Source organism: Pipistrellus hanaki (assembly GCF_964339955.1).
Source record: "Pipistrellus hanaki genome assembly, chromosome: 12".
NCBI lineage: Eukaryota > Metazoa > Chordata > Mammalia > Chiroptera > Vespertilionidae > Pipistrellus > Pipistrellus hanaki.
In genome coordinates, this window is record NC_140514.1 from 17,147,041 (window position 1) to 17,167,075 (window position 20,035).

The window sequence follows — 20,035 nt, forward strand, 5'->3', positions numbered from 1 at the left end:
ATTGTCAATACTACCAAAACAATCTACAGATCCAATGCAATCCCAATCAAAATTGTTATAACCTTTTTTCCTGCAGAAATGAAAATGCCACTCCTCAAATTTATATGGAATTGCCAAGGGCCCTAAGTAGCCAAAATAATAATAAAGAAGATACTTCCTAATTTCAAAACATAATATACAATGCTACAGTAATCAGTGTGGTACTGTCATAAATATAGACATATAGACACATATATCAGAATCAAGAGTTCAGAAATAAATCTATGCAGCTATGGTAAACTGATTTTTTTTTTTTTTTTTTACAAAAACGCCAAGCCTATCCAATGGATAAAGATTAATCCCTTCAATAAATGGTGCTGAGATAACTGGATTGCCACATGCCAGAGAGAGAGAAAGAGAGAGAGAGAGAGAGAGAGAGAGAGGGAGAGAAATTGGACACCTAACTCACACCAAATACAAAATTTAACCTAAAATGGATTAATAACCTAAATATAAAAGCTAAAACCATGGCCGAAACCGGTTTGGCTCAGTGGTAGAGCGTCAGTCTGCGGACTGAAGGGTCCCAGGTTCGATTCCAGTCAAGGGCATGTACCTTGGTTGCGGGCACATCCCCGGTGTGTGTGTGGGGGGGGGGGGGGGGTGTAGGAGGTGGCTGGTCCATGTTTCTCTCTCATCAAAGTTTCTGGCTCTCTATCTCTCTCTCTTCCTCTCTGTAAAAAATCAATTAAAAAATATATTTAAAAAAAGAAAAGCTAAAACCATGAAGTTCTTAGAAGAAAACCTAAGGGTAAATCATATCATGGCCTTGGATTTATTTGGTAATGAATTCTTTTTTTTTTAAAATATATTTTATTGATTTTTTACAGAGAAGAAGGGAGAGAGATAGAGAGCCAGAAACGTCGATGAGAGAGAAACATCAACCAGCTGCCTCCTGCACATCCCCTACCGGGGATGTGTCCGCAGCCAACATACATGCCCTTGACCGGAATCAAACCCGGGACCTTTCAGTCCACAGACAGACGCTCTACCACTGAGCCAAACCGGTTTCGGCGGTAATGGATTCTTAGTATGACATAAAAAATACAAGCAATGAAAGAAAAAAATTGAACTTTATGAAAATTAAAAGCTTTTGCGTACAGAACATTATCAATATACTGAAAGACAACTTTTGAATGGAAGAAAAATACTTATAAAATCATATCCCCAATAAGGGTTTAATATCAAGAATATATAATGATCTCCTAAAATTCAAAAACAAAAAAAGCTAATTTTAAAATGGGTAATAAACATGAATAGACATTTCTCCAAAGATATACAAATGGAAACGAAGCATGTGATAATTATTAGGAAAAAACAAATACAAACCAAAAGCACACTGAGACATCATTTCACACCAATTAGGATGATAATTAAAAAACACACACAAAAAACAAAACAAGTGTAGGTGAGGATTTAGAGAAACTGAAACCTTTGTGCATTGCTGCTAGGAAAACAGTATGGCAGTTCCTCTAAAAGCTAAACATAGCACACCAAATGACCCAGCAATTCTACTTTTAGCTATATACCCAAAATAACTGAAAACAGAGACTTAAACAGATATTTATATACCAACATTCATTGTAGCATTATTCACAATAGCAAAAGATAGAACCAACAGATAGATGGATAAACAAATGTGCTATATATGTACAATGAAATATTATTTAGACTTAAAAATTATGGAATTCTGATACATGTCACAACATGAATGAACCTTGAAGACATTATGCTAAGTGAAACAAGAGACAAAAGGACAAACATTGTATGATTCCATTTATATGACATATATAGAATAGGCAAATTCATAGAGACAGAAAATAGATTAGAAGTTGGCAGGGGCTAGAGGAGGGGGAAGTGGAGAGTCATTGCTTAATGTGTACAGAGTTTCTGTTTGGGGTGATGGTTGCACAACACTGTAAATGTAGTTACTGGCACTGAATACTTAAAATTGCTAAAATGGCTAATTTTATGTAAACTATATATTTTTAGCACAAAAAAATCAAAAGAAAAAGTTATTCAATGTATGTAAAAAAATCAGAATCCTACCCAAGTTTTTATGCAAAATATCTGTGCATGTTTATCAGTAAGTGCAATCCATTACAAATTATTGGGTCACACACAGAAATCAATTAATGTGCAAATGATTTAGATTATAAGTAAAATAGAAAATTGGACTTGTCTATATAAGAAAGGAAAAACTTTGTTTAAGCAATTATAAAAAATAACTGGAATTTAAGTTAGCTTATTACAAAAAGCCTGCTAATTAAAAATAACTTTTAAAAAATCTCAACTTGTTTTATTTATTTTTAACCCTGAACTAAACTATACGAGAATTGATCCCATTTGCAATTTGGATGCTTTAACACACGTGAGAAGATTACAATATTTTTTATCAGTAGATATGTTTCATAAAAATAGCAATTATGGCCGAAACCGGTTTGGCTCAGTGGACAGAGCATCGGTCTGCGGACTGAAGGGTCCCAGGTTCGATTCCGGTCAAGGGCATGTACCTTGGTTGCGGGCACATCCCCAGTGAGGTGCAGGAGGCAGCTAATCAATGTTTCTCTCTCATCGATGTTTCTAGCTCTCTATCCCTCTCCCTTCCTCTCTGTAAAAAATCAATAAAACATATATTTTTTTTAAATAGCAATTATGTTTTTTAAATTGGATAGTCATAATGCTTACTATAGAATAAGTGCTTAACAAATTTAGTGAATAAAACAAAATCACTCAAAATTAACAGGAAAGTAGCATTAAAGAAACTCTTCCAAAATCATCTCCATGTTATAGTTTTGTTTTGTTTTTTTCCATTGGTTTTTGTTTGTTTGTTTTTACAGAGGAAGAGAGAGGGATAGAGAGCCAGAAACATCGATGAGAGAGAAACATCGACCAGCTGCCTCCTGCATACCCCCTACTGGGGATGTACCTGCAACCAAGATACATGCCCTTCAGTCCGCAGGCCAATACTCTTATCTACTGAGCCAAAGCGGTTTTGGCTCCATGTTATATAATAGTTTAAAAAACCTTTAAAAATAATATGAGTAGCCGAAACCCGTTGGGCTCAGCGGTAGAGCATCGGTCTGCGGACTGGAAGGTCCCGGGTTCGATTCCGTTCAAGGGCATGTACATTGGTTGCGGGGACATCCCAGAAGGGGGTGTGCAAGAGGCAGCTGGTTGATATTTCTCTCTCATCGATGTTTCTAGCTCTCTATCTCTCTCCCTTCCTCTCTGTAAAAATATCAATAAAATATATATTTTTAAAAATAATAATATGAGTAATTCAGGGGCCATAATATTAAAAAAAAAAAAATTCCTTATTTTCTTCAATGTATACCCATCCTCAACTCCAAAGGAAGGTTGCCAGAATTTGACTTTATGAAAATTTCTTTCACTGATTTGTTTCACTTGCTCTGAGGTAACTCAACCTAAAATGGCAAGTCAACAAGCAGACATCTTTATGGCTGGATGGTTGGACTGCTCCTGATAATCCTGAAGTGCCAAAAGCAGTGGTCAGCAAACTCATTAGTCAACAGAGCCAAATATCAACAGTACAATGATTGAAATTTCTTTGGAGAGCCAAATTTTTTCAACTTAAACTTCTTCTAATGCCACTTTTTCAAAATAGACTCGTCCAGGCTGTGGTATTTGGTGCAAGAGCCACACTCAAGGGGCCAAAGAGCCGCATGTGGCTCGCAAGCCACAGCCTGCGACTACGGGCCTAAAGTATTCCTGATACACTAGTTCATATAGGAATAGCATGAGTATCATTTGCATTGTTTTATTTTATCTTTATTGCTTTGCTTGTGGTTTTGTACAAAGGTTTAATTATAAATAAACTTCAAAATGAAATGCAAACTTTGATAACCAGCTTGTGTACTATTACTGTCAATAATTAACTTTTGACCATTAGACTTACTCTAACATGTTTGTTTTTAAGCATAAAGGGTTTGGGGGGAACAAATTAGTACCCATTTGAATGGATAATTTCATTGACCCTGGCTGGCTATGAAAACGAGCCTCTCAGATCTCTGACCACAGGGAACGACTGAGGGCCCAGCTTCTCACTGGCTGCTCCCTGTCAATGACTGAGCAGAGCAGGCATACATAGTAAGACAAGCCTATCCTGGGATTGAGGAATGCCTGTGATAGGCAACTTTCACTCAAGGACTTCCTGAGGCTGGTGAACTTTTCTTAGAACTGCACAGCAGTGTTAGACACTTTCACCCAAAGTTCCTTCCTTCCTCTCCTCTCTCCTTGACTTACAGTCAGACTTACATCAGAGTCTGACAACTCTCCTGACCTCCATCCTCATTTTCTCTCACAAGCAGTTCTAATAAATTTCTTGCATGCTTGATCCCATCTTGGCATCTGCTTGTCCTTTGAAGCATTATACTTTAAAAGAAAAATCTGGCCATTTTAAATGAATCATTGCTAAAATATAGACCAGTTGCCTCCTTGTTTGCTAAAATACACTGAAGATTCGAATGCTTTTTGACTAGTGAAGACCTCAACCCACCTAACTCCATACATTAGTATTCTTGAGGGGATAAACTCAGAACCACGTGCAATTTAACAAACATGTACTGAGCACCTGCTACACATGAGAAATATGTTAAACATTCTAGAGAATACAAAATAGGTAAAAACCTATTCTCGTCCTCAAGTGACTCCCAATACAGAGGAGGAGAGAAACTACAGATACAAACTAACTTCAAAGGGCAGACTATCATTAAGTGCTAAAATTGAGATACAGAATACTAAGGAAATTAAGAGATTCGTTTACTTAGGGGATGGAGTTGTAGTAGAAAGTCTTTGTAGAGGAAATGACATTGAAAGACATCATCAGAACTCTCAGTATGCCTGCCTGTAATGAACAAGGACTGTCCAACCAAGATGCCTTCCCTGCTTGCCACACTCGCTACCCCCAAGTGTCAATCTGTCCTATCAGTTTGTGAGAGAGTTCTCTCACAAACTCTCTCCCAGAGTACTGATGGTTTCTTAGTTCCCCTCCAAGTGTGCTCTGCTCCCAGTATTCCCTCTTTCATCACCCTTTACACTTAAGACTTCTAAGGCAGAAACCTGGGAATTAGCTTTAATTCCTCTCATTACCCTGTCATTCAATCACCAATCCCCCCCAATTCTAAAATCTGTCCACTTTTCTTTATACCTACAGCTATTGCCCTAGTCACACCACCATTATCCCCTTCTGTGAATTGCTGCACAAGTCTCCTAACTGGCCTTCTTGCCAGCAGTTCTGCTGTCATTGAATCTATGCTCTACAGAGCAGACAGTGACCCTTTTAAAATCCTATTTAATAAAAGGGTAATATGCTGCCGAGACCGGTTTGGCTCAATGGATAGAGTGTCGGCTTGGGGACTGACGGGTCCCGGGTTCGATTCCGGTCAAGGGCATGTACCTTCGTTGCGGGCATATTCCCAGTGGGGGGTGTGCAAGAGGCAGCTGATCGATGACTCTCTCTCATCTATGTTTCTAACTCTCTATCTATACTCTCCCTTCCTCTCTGTACAAAATCAATAAAATATATTATAAATAAATAAATAAATAAATAAATGGGTAATATGCAAATTGACCCTAACTGTTGAGGCAGAATGACTGGGAACGACTGGTCGCTATGATGCGCACTGACCACCAGGGGGCAGACGCTCAATACAGGAGCTGCCCCGTGGTGGTCAGTGCGCTTCCACAGGGGGAGCGTCGCTCAGCCAGAAGCCAGCTCATGGCTGGCCAGTGCAGCGGTGTACTGATAACAAACAATTAGAAAATAAATTTTTAAAGCACTTTACAATAGCATAAAAAAAAATTAGGATTAAACTTAACTAAAGATATGTAAGATTTCTACACTAAAAACTACAGTGTTGCTGAACCAAATTTTAAAAAGTTTAAAAAAAAAATACCATGGTCATGGATCAAAAATGTAATATTATTAAAATGCTAATTATGCCTAGTGATCTATAGATTTCAATGAAATCATAATCAAAATCTCATCAAGATTTTTTGGTAAAAATTAACAAACTAATTCAAAATTTATACTGAAATGAAAAATCCAGAAACACTAAAACAGTGTTTTAAAAGAAGAACAAGCCCTAACTGGATTGGCTCAGTGGATAGAGCATCGGCCTGTGGACTGAAGGGTCCCAGGTTCGATTCCAGTTAAGGGCATGTACCTTGGTTGCAGGCACATGCCCAGTAGGGGATATGCAGGAGGCAGCTGGTCGATGTTTCTCTCTCATCCATGTTTCTAGTTCTCTATCCCTCTCCCTTCCTCTCTGTGAAAATCAGTAAAATATATTTTAAAAATAAAAATAAAATAAGAACAAAATTGGAATACTTATGCTACCTACCTTTAAGATTTACTAAAATCTACAGTAATCAATAGTGGTGTACTAGAGTAAAGATAAATAAATAGATCAGTGGGATAGAATGGAACAACACATTTCAATATATATTTACATAAATAAAACCTTATATAGAGTTTCTTAATTTTCACAAAAACATCAATACAATCAAAAAGGAAAGGAAAGCCTCATCAATAAATAATTCCAAAGTAACTACATATCAGCATTAACAAAATAAATCTCAATTTCTACATCATATTATACACAATAATTAATTTGAAATGGAGGGATTATGTAAGATAAAACTATAAAGCTTTTAGAAAACAGCATTAGGAGATTATCTTCATAACCTGGTGGCAGGCAAGGGGTTTCTTGGACTCAGAGAGCAATAACCTTAAAAGAAAAAAGGATGATAAATTTGATCAATATTAAAAACTTCTGCTCATCAAAGAAAAATGTCATTAGGAAAATGAGCTGCCCGGACAGAGTGTCTCAGTTGGTTGAGTGTCATTCTGTACACTGAAAGGTTGCCAATTCTATTCCTGGTCAGGGCAAATAGCTGCACTGTGGGTTTGATCGCCAGTTGGGGAATGTATGGAAGGCAACCAATTGATGTTTCTCTCTCACATCATTGTTTCTCTCTCCCTCTCTACCCCCTGCCCTTTCTCTCTGAAAGCATATCCTAGGTGAGAATTTAAAAAAAAAATTTTTAAATATATTTTATTGACTTTTTTACAGAGAGGAAGAGAGAGGGATAGTTAGAAACATCGATGAGAGAGGAACACCAGTCAGCTGCGTCCTGCACACCCCTACTGGGGATGTGCCTGCAACCAAGGTGCATGCCCTTGACCGGAATAGAACCTGGGACCCTTCAGTCCGCAGGCCAAGGCTCTATCCACTGAGCCAAACCGGTGTCGACTATAACTCAATACTAAATACTCTTACAACTAAATACTAAAAAGGAAAATAACTCAATTTTTTAAATGGGCAACAGATTTACACAGATACTGCCCAAAGGAAGATATACAAATGCTCAGAACCAGTAAGAACAAGAGTTAAGTGTTCAATGTGTCATTAGTCATCAAGATAATGGAAACTAAAATCACAGTAAGATACCACTACATACCCATCACAACAACTAAAATTAAAGACTAATAACATTAAATATTGGCAAGGATGTCGAGCAACTGGAACTCTCATACACTATTGGTAGGAATGCAAAATGGGTATAACCACTTTGAGAAAAAATTTGGAAGTTTCTTATAAAACTAAACAGACACCTACTCTTTGGGACATTTCTCCTAGTATTTACCCAAAAGAAATTAAAACACTTGTCTACAAAAAGAAAAATACTGATATAAGAATATTCCAGGCAGCTTTATTCTTAACAGTCCCAAGCTGGAAACTTCCCAGGTAACCATCTACTTGAAAAATGAACACATTTATATGATAGAAAAAGAACTGAATTCTTAATAAACACAGCCTCAAAAGTTTTACCAAAAAATATATGATGCATGATTCTATCTATACTAGAGGCCTGGTGCACGAAATTCATGCACTTGAGGGGGGGGTCCCTCATCCCAGCCTGCAACCTTTCGCAGTCCAGGATCCCTCGAGGGATGTCCGACTAATGACAAACAGTAAAATGTAAATTACGGAATCTATAAGATGGGTATATGAGTATTTACAATTATTTCAACTTTTCTGAATATTTAAATTTTTCATAATAAAATGTTGGGTAAAAAACTTGGTCACAAGACAAAAGTATTTTAAGATGAAGTACACCTTTTTCCTATTCCATCTATAGCTATAATAAAAAATGCATTATGGGAGTTGTGAGTAGCTGCCACTTTCATTATTATTTGGCTAAAGCATCCTCACTGCTGTGATATCTAGACCTACCTGCTACTGCTGGCACACAGTCTCCCTCTGCACTGCAATACACACCTAATCCTTGTGGATTTCGTCATCACCCATGTATGCAACTCATCATTCAATTCACTAACTTCAGAGCTTCTAATTAGCTAATCTCCTTCACCTCTGGATTAAAACTCAAATAATCATCATTCTAACCGTGTTCCCCTATCTGCACCCATCACCTTTCTCTTCCAATTTATCAAGCTTTTTAATCCATGGAGCCCCCATTTACACCTTTATTACTTCTCTAGTAGCTTTATTTCCTCTCTATCACCTGAAATATCCCTATCTTCTTAATCCCTATTGCAGTCATCTGCAACCAACTATCGCCCCTCAACCCATTAACTAATGAGTGTTGCTGGCGGAAAATCTCACAGCTATCAACTAATTTATCGTCTCCACACTCCACACCACTCAGCAATTCCTTCCGAACTCACTGCTGGCTCCTTCTGCATATTCCAGAGCAGCAATTCCAAAATTTCATCATGCTTAAACTCCTTACTCATTTCTCTTTCTTCACTCTATGTAAAAAATCTTGCCTTTCATTTTATGAAAACAGAAGCTACCTGGCATGAACTCCCTGCTTTTCAACCTACAAAACCATCTTCATCTCTTTCCCCCCCATTTCAGAAGAAGGGATGTCATCACCCTTGCCAGAGGTAGCATACATAACAGTGTTTAAAAATGCAGACTCTAACAAAATTACCCTTTCCAAACCTCAGTTTCCTCTGCTGTAAAACGGAGGCAATAACAGTATCCCGTGAGAATCAGAGAACATATGTAAGGCACTTAAAATAGTACAGCAAATAGTTCAAAGCAAATTCCATGCTTGTGTTCCTGAGCTCATCTCCTTGTTCAGTATTTCACCAGCATTCTCTCTCCGCTCCTTCCCCAAAGACAGTTTCTCTCTTCTTCAAATAAAAGCACAGGTCTTTCCCAACCTTGAATCCTCTTGCCACAGAAATAGCTCTGTCCTTGTTACTCTTTTTCCATGCTCTTCCATCTTCTCCTCTCACACTGAAACTACTAGGAATAAGTGACCCTCCAGCTGTGAAATCTAATCGTTTTCAGGTACCTCCTTTAGCCTGATACATTTATGACTCTTCTTGAAACGCCTTTCTCCGCTTTTCAGACACACTAGGGTCGTTCCTTCTTAATCTCTCTTACTCACTGCTTTCCCTCTGCTCTCCCCCTACACATCCTAGCATACTCTTTTCCCCCAGTTCTAATGCCAGCCCTATTTCACTCTTACTTCTAATCATTTTCAGTGGGTGGCCTCATCTACTTTTTGTAGCACCTTATTTGAGGAACAAATGACATACAATTAATTGCATATATGTGACCTGTACACTGTTAAATTTTAACATATGTACATACCCCTGAAACTAGGCACAATGGAGACAAATGAGCATAAAAGCTTCCCTTCTAAAACAACTACTGACATGCTTTTTGTCCTTGTAGATTAGTTTGCATTTTCTAGAATTTTTATATAAATAGAATTAATATGGTATATACTCTTTTAGTCTGGCTTCTTTCATTCAGCTTATTTTGAATTTCAGCCACATTGTCATGTGTATCAATACTTCATTCTATTGCTGAGCAGTATTCTAATATATGGCTATACCACAACTTGTATATTCATTCATCTGTTGATAAACATTTTGGTTGTTTTCATTTTTTAAAATTTACTTTTATTTTTTGCTGAACAGAGCTGCCTTGAACATTAATATGTAAGCCTTTGTATGGATTCAGGCTTCATCTGTTCTTACGGCTTTATGTGTATAACCATAAGTTCCAAATAAGATTTGCCAGGTACCAACAACCTACTCCCAGCTGGACGAGTCCACCTGGATAACCCAAAAGGACGTCTAAATCAAGATGTCCACAACTCATCTTAGTATGCTGTTCTCTCCACCCGACAGGTTTTCCTCTTACATTCTCTATCCTGACTAACGGCTCTCAAACCAAAAGCTTAAGAATTTATGCTCTCTTGCTACTTCCCCCAATCGCTCAGTGAGTTACCAGGTCCTGTCAACTCTGCCTTTTAAACATCTCAAACAAAATTCATCATCACATCTCACTTTATGGCCAAAATGAATTTTCTAAAATTCAATTCTGATGTCACTCCCCTATTAAAATGTCTATACTTCTATCCCCTCAAGATAAAATTCAAACTCCACAGCTTAACATACAAAACATTCTCTATACACCAGTTTCCTTATCAGTCACCCTCTGACACTTCCTATCATTCTTTGGATGATGTCATTTACCTTTTTATCCTCAGCACTAAGCTGAGGGTAATACTTGGTCTGTAGTAGGCATATATTTATGGAATAAAGAAGATAGAACTTAACTGGCAAGACATTCTGGGCATATTCAAAAAAAAGAAGAAGTCCAGACTGGCTGAAGCATAAAGAATAAAAATATTACAGTAGGCAATCCAGTCACAAAAGCAGGATGAAGCCAGATCATCGACACCATCAATTCCATGCTAAAGAATGTGCACTTCATCCTATGGCCTCAAAAGACATCAACAATTCTGAACACGAGGATGACACATTCACAAGTGTACTGTTAACTTCTGAAATTTGACGAGTGGATAAAGGTGAAGTGAGGAGCTGTGAATTCAGTTAAGAGACTGTCCCAGTAACATGGGAAAGGAAACTCAGCGCATTAGGAATAAGAGGGAATAGATTAGAAGAACATGTCAAAGGTTCTGTGCCTGGGTGTGGGCAATAATGCAAAGAGAGAACTCAAAGATGACTCCAAAGTTTTGAACCATTCACATAAAAGCCATTAAACAGGAATAATATTTTTTTAATTGTAGGAAGAGATGTAGGTGATGATTTTAGTTTGAGTATTCTGACACCCATTCATTCAAATTTAAGTGCCTACAAGATGTCAGGTACTGCAAGGATGGAGGATAAAATGAAGATTAGAATATCATCCCTATTTTCACCCTAGCTGGGTGGCTCAGTTGTTTTGAAGTGTCGTCCCATACACCAAAAAGGTTGTGGGTTCAATTACTGGTCAGGGCACATACTAGGTTGCAGACAAATACCGGAGGCAACTGATCAATGTTTCTTTTTCACATTAATGTTTCTCTTTCTCTCTGTCTCTCTCTCAATAAACATATCCTCAGTCAGGAACACACACACACACACACACACACACACACACACACACGCATTATCCCTGTTCTCAAGGCCCCACCAATATAGTTGAGGAGGAACAGGGCAGGGGGAACCATTATATAGAAACTTAAAATTCATTGTTAAGTGCTAGGCTAAAGATTTTCCAACTCAGCACTGAAGATTTGAGAAAAGTTCTGAGGTTAAATTAGTCCAGAAGGATGAGTAATGTTAGGCCAGGCAAAGAGTAGTCCAGGTGAAAAGAACAGTGTGTCCAAAGAGCCTCAGGTGAGATAACACAAGTTGGGTGCATCTGCAGCAGTGCAGGAAGTCTAAAGGAAGAGTTCAAGACACGGAGATAGCCACATGAAATGTCTTGCAGGCAGGTGAAAATGTAGGTTTTGAGGCACCAAGAGCTTATCCACATATAAAATATATTTTCAACCTCGCCTTAGTTGGCTTAGTATCGTCATTAGTGGATAAGAAATTAAGTAAGAATTGGAAGAAACTTACATGTCAGCTAGATTGTGTACACTTCCAACCTCTCCCATCACTTCCACTGTCATTTAAGAGTATCTGCTTCCAAAGTTGGTTAATGTCAATGAGCAGAGATGGTGAGGACTGTGGTAAGTGGGAAACACCACATGCTATGTCTAAAAAGGGCAGCTCCAGCAGTTTGACTGCCTTGCTGAATGCGGGCCCAATGCGGGGAGAGCTTCCTATTCTTCAAGGAAAGCTCAAAAGTCAGGTTTTATGTAATATGTCCCATTTTAAAATACTGGCAACTAATTGCATTGAAATTAAAATAACACGGTGCCAGTCAAACAAAATGCGTCTGTGGACAGATTTCAGCAAGGGCCACCAGTGTGCAGGAGTCAGACCTGGTCTGCCAACGTCTGCAATGCTCTTCTCACTACTTCCTAGGCCCCTCCACTGAGAGGGGATCTTGGTGGTTCCCCCGGGGTTGGCATTGCTTGCACTAGACAAAATAGCCCCAAACTGAAGGTGTCTTATGAGTTCTTTTGTATATTCTTAACAATTTTTCTGTCTCCTCCCCACCTTGGTCAGGATACCAATCAGCTCTAGCATCACTGAGACTTCTTTTTCACCTTTTATTATGAGCTAAGACTAGACAGTGCACAAAATTTATGCACGGGTAGGGTCACTAGGCCTGGCCAGCGATCAGGGTCCATCAGGTTCCCAGGTTCCCTGGCTCCCTACCTCCTCCTTCCCTGGCTCCCTCAAGCAGCCCCCTGCCACTGCGTGCCCCCATCACCACCATGTCCTGCACTAACGGGGGGGGGGGGGGGGGGGGGGGGGGGGGGGGGTGTCCAGCATACATCATAGCCAGATATCAAACTCCTGGTCTCCCTATTGAACTCTCCTGGGGGAAATTTGCATATTAGCCTTTTAAGGAAAAGGGATGCCAGCTGCAGGTAAAGCAAAAGTAAATAGAGGGGGAGCCTGATGGGATTCCTAATGAATAAAGAACACAAGGCACACTGCATCTCCTTGGTTTTCTTGGAAAACAATTATCACAGAGATGTCTGCAACTAGTCAGACACCTGAGGGGGAAAATCAGTCACTTATATCTGAGATATATGAGTAAAACCGCGAAACAAACCAAATAGTCTCCTCAGTGAGACACCAACAGGGGGGAGGAGAACAGGGCAAAAGGGAAAGTAAAAGTTGGTGGCCTCAGAGGAATACCAGACACCTTTTTTTTTTTTTTGAAAGACACCGTTTTTTTAAAGACACCGTTTTTGTGAAAGGATAAGCATTTAGCACAAAAGGTATATTACCCATAATCTCAAAGCTCAGTAGGAGTAAAAAAAATTTTCCCACTAGAAAAGATGAAACCCTGTATGAGCAACAAGACGTCGGGACTTAGAAACAGGATTAAAGGAGTAAAACAATCCCTGTGTTTATAGGAAAGGCAGAAGGAAAACAAACCAGAAAAGTTCATGTCCATTCAAACCGGCTCCTGAGGTCTCAATGTGTTGGATGTTGCTTTTAGACGCTTTAAAAAATGCAGCAGCAGCCACAACAAAATGTAGCCACATTCCCTAAGACGTTTTTAAAAGTACAGACCGTGTTGTAACTTCAGATAACAATGTGGCACCCTTGCACGCGCGCACACACATACACACACACACACACACACACACGGTTCACATTGCTAATCCACAAAACCAAAGGAAAGTAACCAAGATGGTTCACATTTCTAATCCACAAAACCAAATGATAGCAGCACCAAGATTCGTTAGGAAGCCAAGAGCGGCCCGTGCCCCGGCCCCTGCTCCCCTGAGCGGAGGGAGGGAGCCCTGGACAAGGAAGAGGGATCGCAGAGGGGGAGAGCACCGCAGGCCCTGTGGCTGCTGGCAGGCGAGCTCTGCCACTGCACGGAGCGAGCGTGCGGGCCAGCACTGCCGAGCCCCCTACCGCGGGCAGCCTGGCCCCCTGCACGCCGAGGCCCGCGGCCCGCAGCTCCGGGGCGGAGACCGGGGCGGCGGCGGCGGCGCGGCCTGCTCTGACCTCCGCTGAGCCCGGGCCGCGGCGGCCGGGGGAGGGCACGGACCTGTCAGCGGTTTGTCTGATCGGGACACACTCCCCCCGCCTGCCCGCGGCCTCGCCACACACGGGGCGAATGTCACCGCCGAGAGGGGGGGAACCGCTCGGTGCACCGAGGCGGCGAGACCGGGGGAGAAAGAGGGAGCCGGCCCCGCGCCCGCCTCCCCGCCGCGCTCACCTTCTTCAGCGCCGGCACCAGCAGCCCCCGCCACTTGGGCGCGTTCTCGTCGCTGAAGAAGTCGTAGGGCAGCGGCGGCGCCTGCATGGTGGCCCCGGGCGCCTCGGGGCGGGCAGGGGGCGGCGGCGGCGGCGGCCGGGCCCGGGAGGGCGAGCTCGAAGCGCGGAGCGAGCAGGGCCGCGGCCCCGCCGGACCGACGGACGGACGGACGGCCGGCCCGGCCCCCTCGCGGCCCGCCTAGCCCCGGAGACCCGGCTGAGGGGCGAGGCCCGCGCCCGGCCGCCCACCCGACACGGGGACCCGCCGCCGAGAGCCTGGGCAGCCCGGAGGCGGCGGCGGCGGCATCCCGCACCACCGCCCCGGGCCGGGCTCCCCTGCGCCGCCCGCCCGCCCGGCGGGGCCGCTGCGCTCCGGCCCGGCCTGGCCCCGCCGAGGAGCCGGCGGCTGGGGGAGGGCGTGTGGAGGGGCGCTCCGGCCGCGGCGCCCGCTCGGCGGCAGTCCCCGGCCGCGGGACCGGAGCGACCCGGGAGGCGCGGAGCGGGGCCGGGGTGGGTCTGGCGGGGGAAGGGAGAGGCCCGAGGTCGCGGCGGGGGATCGGCCGCCCGAGGAGGTGCCGCCGCCGCCGGTGCAGCGCTGGAGCTTCCTACTAGCGAGCGGACCGCGCGCCGCTGCGCATGCGCCGCGGGGCAGGGCCGGTTCGCTCCGGGTTTTCCGGCTCCCGCGGGGGGCGGGGCGGGGGGAGAGGGGGGAGGCGCCCCGGGGCTGCAGGGGGAGGCGAGGGGGTCGGAGAGGTCGCACCCCGGGCCGAGTGGGCCCTGCGGGGTGGGGGCAGGGAAGGGAGGGTGGAGCGGCGCCCAGGGTGTGCGTGGGCCGCGGAGGAGCCCACCCCTTCTCGTGCAGTCCCGGTGCCTTTCTTGTCGGAAAGGGGTGTGTGTGCATGTGTGTGCGTGTGTGCGTGTGTGTGCGTGCGTGTGTGTGTGTGTGTGTACTTTGCTCCCGAACACACGGAGCTAGATAAGGACGACTGCCCCAGAGCCTAGTCAACAGACTGGACAAAAGATAGCTGGCTTTCTCAGGAAAACTTGCTCGGGATTTGTGAGAGAATAATAGAAGCGATCGCAGTGTTTCCAATCGGCCTTTGCACATCATCGCAGAATCAAACGTGGACGTGTGTGTGTGTGTGTGTGTGTGTGTGTGTGTGTGTAAAATTCACTATGTTCCTCTTTCAAACCCACTTCACACGATGAACTCCAATCACCACTGGCCTCCAATCACCACTGGACTCCGGTGCAAACGGAGACCTCGCCTGCAGCTAGCTCCCCAGCCCCGCACCACTTCGCTGGTGGGTTTTCATCTAGGATTTCTCTTCCACCGAAGTGACCAGCTCCTGGAAGGCAGGTCCCTCCTCGCATTGAGCTCTGCACAGAACAGGCACTTCGTGGAAGTTTGTGGAATGCTAAAAGGAGCATTATCTATAGTGTTCCTGCACCTTCAGCCATCTGCAGCTATCTAAAGGACTGTGATGGGAAAGGTGTAGGATATGTTTGCGTGAGTCTAAGCAACTGAATTTAAGGTCAAGCTCCTGACCCAAATCACTCCTTGGTTTCCCACTATTCCTTTCAGACTTCGGACCATGGCTCACTAAGCCTGCGTGTGGCTCCTGTTTGCATTCTTAGCTTTTTTTTTTTTTTTTTTTTTTTTTTCCTTCTCACATTTTTAAATCTTGGCTCCGCACACGCCAGTTACACTGGCCTTCTATTCCCAGCAGACACCAACCTCTTCTCTGCCTCCAGGGCTTTGTTCTCCCCCCAGCCTGGAACTCGCTCTGCTCTCTGCTCCCAAAGGTTCGCTCGGCTGGTTATCATCGCCACCACCTCCCAGAGGCTTTCTCTGACAACCCTAAGCGGCTCCCACCTATTCCCACCGTAAGCCGTGGCCTGTTTCTTTTCCTTGCCAGCATAAATCACGCTCCCGTTAATTTTTAGTCGTTGGTTTACTATAATGCAAGCTCGAATAGATCAACATTCTTTTGTAATCACTCTAATTTCTTATTTGCAGCCCCAGAATCTCCAGTACTTGGCTGTTTCGGGTGGGATTGAAGAAGAAAAAACAAAAACTATTTATGGGCATTCCAGGCAGACACAACTGCATAGGCAGGAGAGAAAAACAGACACGACAGGTTTATAGGAGGCAACGGATCATTTTAAGCGAGAGCTATCGCTGGAAAGTAAGTGCTCAAAAAATATCCACCCGAAACAGCTTCACCCCATAATTTTGAACGAATGCAAATTGAATGTAGGAAACTTCCAGGAAGACTATCTAGGCAGTTGTCCCAGGAAACGGACCATCTTTGGGAGTGTGCATGTAACACACACACACACACACACACACACACAGAGAGAGAGACCACACCGAACATGCACTCCCCCGGGACGTTGGGGACGGTTAGGAGGAGGTTGGGCTTGACCTCCAAGGTCCCCTTCAGCTCCACTCTCTGATAGGACCGCAGAGGTAAACAACCCTGGGATCACGGATCACGGCCCGGGCTGGGCACGCTTCGTGGCGGGGGCAGGTGTTCGCTGGGAAGGACGTTCTGGCTGCAGACGGGGAGCCAGCGGCCGCAGGGACATCGCCGAGCAGAGCCCGGGCGCTTCTCAGCTGAGAGCCCTGCGGGGAGGGGTGCCGGGCTGGGCGCCGCTGGGAGCCATCGACGCCCCCCCCCCCCCCATCCCCGGCTGCACCGTTTGCCTAGTTATCTCTAGGGACAAACTCAAAACACCTGCGGGTGTGCAGCGTGAGAAGACAGCCACGGGGGCTCAAACGTGCGGTGCAGACTCGAAAGCAGCAGCTGCGGGGGCCCCTCCGCGCTGGCTGCACTGCTGCGCAGGCGCAGAGCGTCCGTGCGCCCCCCCCCCCCCGCCCCCGGGTTGTAACCGGCGGAGCCACAGCGGACGTGACGCAGGGCGCCGGCCCAGGCGGCGTAGCCGAGGCCCGAGGGGGCGTGTCAGGAGGGCTAGGCGAGCTCCGAGCGCTGGGCGGCGGGACTCCGGCTGCAGGGAAGGGAAGGGGGTGGGGAGGGCGAGCCGCCGGGCGGCGCGCCCCCTGCCGGTGGGAGTGCGGTTTTCCGCTCTCGCCACCCCTTCCACTCCCTGCACCGCAGCCAGACGCAGCCGCAGGGTTCCCTGCCTGGATACAGCAGCCACGATTCTCTTCCTGGAGCAAACCTCAGGTCCAGTGTGCTCCTCAGGTCCAGGAGTCCTCCCCGCTGCAACCCCAGGATGAAGTGCAAAGTCCGTGGCTTGGACTTCATGGCCTTGCACAATAGGGGCCACTACTTACCTTTCCAGCTGTAGCTCTCATTCAAAATGTAATGTTGCCTCCTATAAACCTATCCTGTCTTTCTGTCTCTCTCTCTCTCTCTCCTGCCTATGCAGTTGTGTCTGCCTGGAATGCTAATAACCAGTTTTTGCTTCAATTCCACCCGAAACAGCTTCACCCCATCCATCACCCACAGACACGCTCATGGTGGAACACTTTTTTTTTTTTTTTTGATTTTTTACAGAGAGGAAATGAGAGGGATAGAAGTTAGAAACATTGTTGAGAGAGAAACATCGATCAGCTACTTCCTGCAGGATGTGCCTGCAACCAAGGTACATACACTTGACCAGAATCGAACCTGGGACCCTTCAGTCCGCAGACCCACGCTCCATCCACTGAGCCAAACCGGTTATGGCTCATGGTGGGACTCTTAATCCACGCTGTCCTCACAGCTCAGTTGCGACTTTCCCTCCCAAGTCTTCCTCAACTTCAATTCAGGATTCCTGCCCCTTAAACTTCAGAGCCCAGCAAGCATAAAAAGAGTAGTGTCAGCCATCAACTCGCATCACCAAAAAAGAATTACTATCCAGAACAGGTAGTTTACCTTAGAAAAAATAATGATGGTTAGCTGGTCACCTCATTAGTAATCAGGGAAATGCAACTTCAAACCACCTTGAAAACACTATTTCATGCCCATTGAATTGGCACGTTTTTTACAAGTTGAACAATACTAAGTTTGGCAAGGATGTAAAGCAATGGGAATCCTTATCCACTGCAATGGGAAAATAAATGAGCACAACTACTTTAGATAACTATTTCTTATTTAAAAAGATGAACATGGGCATGTCCTATGTAAATAAGCATGTGTATTCTCATAGCATATATATGTATATATATCCCAGAGAAAGTCCCTCCCAGCATTGTTTGTAACTGCATAGACAGTAGAATGGGTAAATAAACTGTGGGATACTATAGGGCAACAAAAAACAAACTGAAGTCATATACATTTCAATAGATTAGATGTTTATGTGCCCTTCCACTCCCCGCCCCCCCAATTCCTTTGCTGAATCCTAATCTCCAAGGTGATGGTATTTGGCTTTGGGGTTTAGAGGAAGTGATTAGGTTATCAGGATGGAGCCCTCATGAATGGGAATAGTGGCCCAATATAAAAGAGACCCCAGAGCTATCTCTCACTCATCCTACCACGTGAAGACAAGAGTAGACAGTTATCTAGGAATCAGGAAGCAGGCAGGTGCCTTGATGTTGGACTTCCCAAGCTCAAGAATTGTGATAAACAAACGTCTGTTGTTTACTAGTATATACCACCCAGTCTGTAGTATTTTTTTTTTTTAAAAACAGCCCAAATGAACTAACACACACCTCAACGTAAGTGAATCTTTAAAAAAGAGCACTAGTAATATGGAAATACTAGTGACTCAGTGCATGAAATTCCTGCACATGAAAAGGGGATTGATTAGAGGAAATAATTTAATATTGCCATTTGCCCTTTCTCTATAATAGAAGTATTAGAGATGAAAGAAAATTAGTAAAATGTATATGAAAACCTTCCTCCTATCAGAGTCAAGTCCCTGCCCACCCAGTTGCACCTCAAAATTGTGTGAGATTCAGACCAGGCCTCCCCGACCCCCACTGGGCTAGATCCAGACTCGGCCAGTCACACCCTTGTCAAGCCCTGCTGGGCAGGGGGCATAGCCTCAGGTCCCTGCTGATTGCTCATTAAGGCTCCTTATGGGAATTTGGCCTCAGCTGTGGGTACAGCCATCTTTGTGATGGAGTGGTGGTCAATTAGCATATCCCCTCTTTATTAGATAGGATGCCTATGAACTTCCAACGTGGGAAAACACATTGAGCAAGACACAGAAACTATCTACTAAATAATTTATTATATAACGTGAAAAAAACTAAGTAGAACTGAGTTGTGTTGCATTTATTATGATACCTAACCTTCAAGATGGTGTTACGGAATTTACCAGGCAACCAGAAAATACACACACAGGAGTGCTCGGAGATACAGGAATAACCCATTTGTTTCCAGATGTATTAGTACCTCAGGGGAGCCTGTTTCCAAATCCTGAGCAAACCAATATGGAGGAAGCTTTCTCTTTATGCCCTTTGGTTTTTTTTGTTCCCCAAATAAGGATCAGACTTCCAGACCTTTCTCAGGCTTTGCAAAAAGCCCCGTGTGTTGGGGTGGGGGCTGTGAGTGCCAGCGCTGATAACCTGCTCTGGGGGTTGTGTATGGTTCATGGTTTATGTGAGTATTTAGGTAAACAAGTCTTACAAGACCAGATAATTAAGGAAAGGGCAGTGACTAGACTATAGGCTAACAGGAATGTGCATTAGGAATACTGATTAACTAGGTACAGAGTTGGGTTGCTGGTCTCCCCCTCAAAAAAATGTCTTATTTTCCTCATCAATGGCACAGTGAATCTTACCTCCTGGTAAGATACCACAGATACCACTCCCACACTGAGTAGACAATCTTATTTAATCATCAATCTGCA

General features: G+C 44.2%; 1 protein-coding gene across 2 annotated transcripts in view; it reads right to left on the reverse strand.

Moving 5' to 3' along the window:
• Positions 1-14,845, reverse strand: part of SOS1 (SOS Ras/Rac guanine nucleotide exchange factor 1) — a 92,954-nt gene extending 78,109 nt beyond the window's left edge. For both annotated transcript variants that reach the window (XM_084901477.1, XM_084901476.1), the window contains exon 1: positions 14,193-14,845. In XM_084901477.1, coding sequence (XP_084757603.1) covers positions 14,193-14,279 — 87 coding nt within the window. In that variant the 5' untranslated portion in view covers positions 14,280-14,845. The remainder of the gene's footprint in view (positions 1-14,192) is intronic.
• Between the last annotated feature and the right edge of the window lie 5,190 nt (positions 14,846-20,035).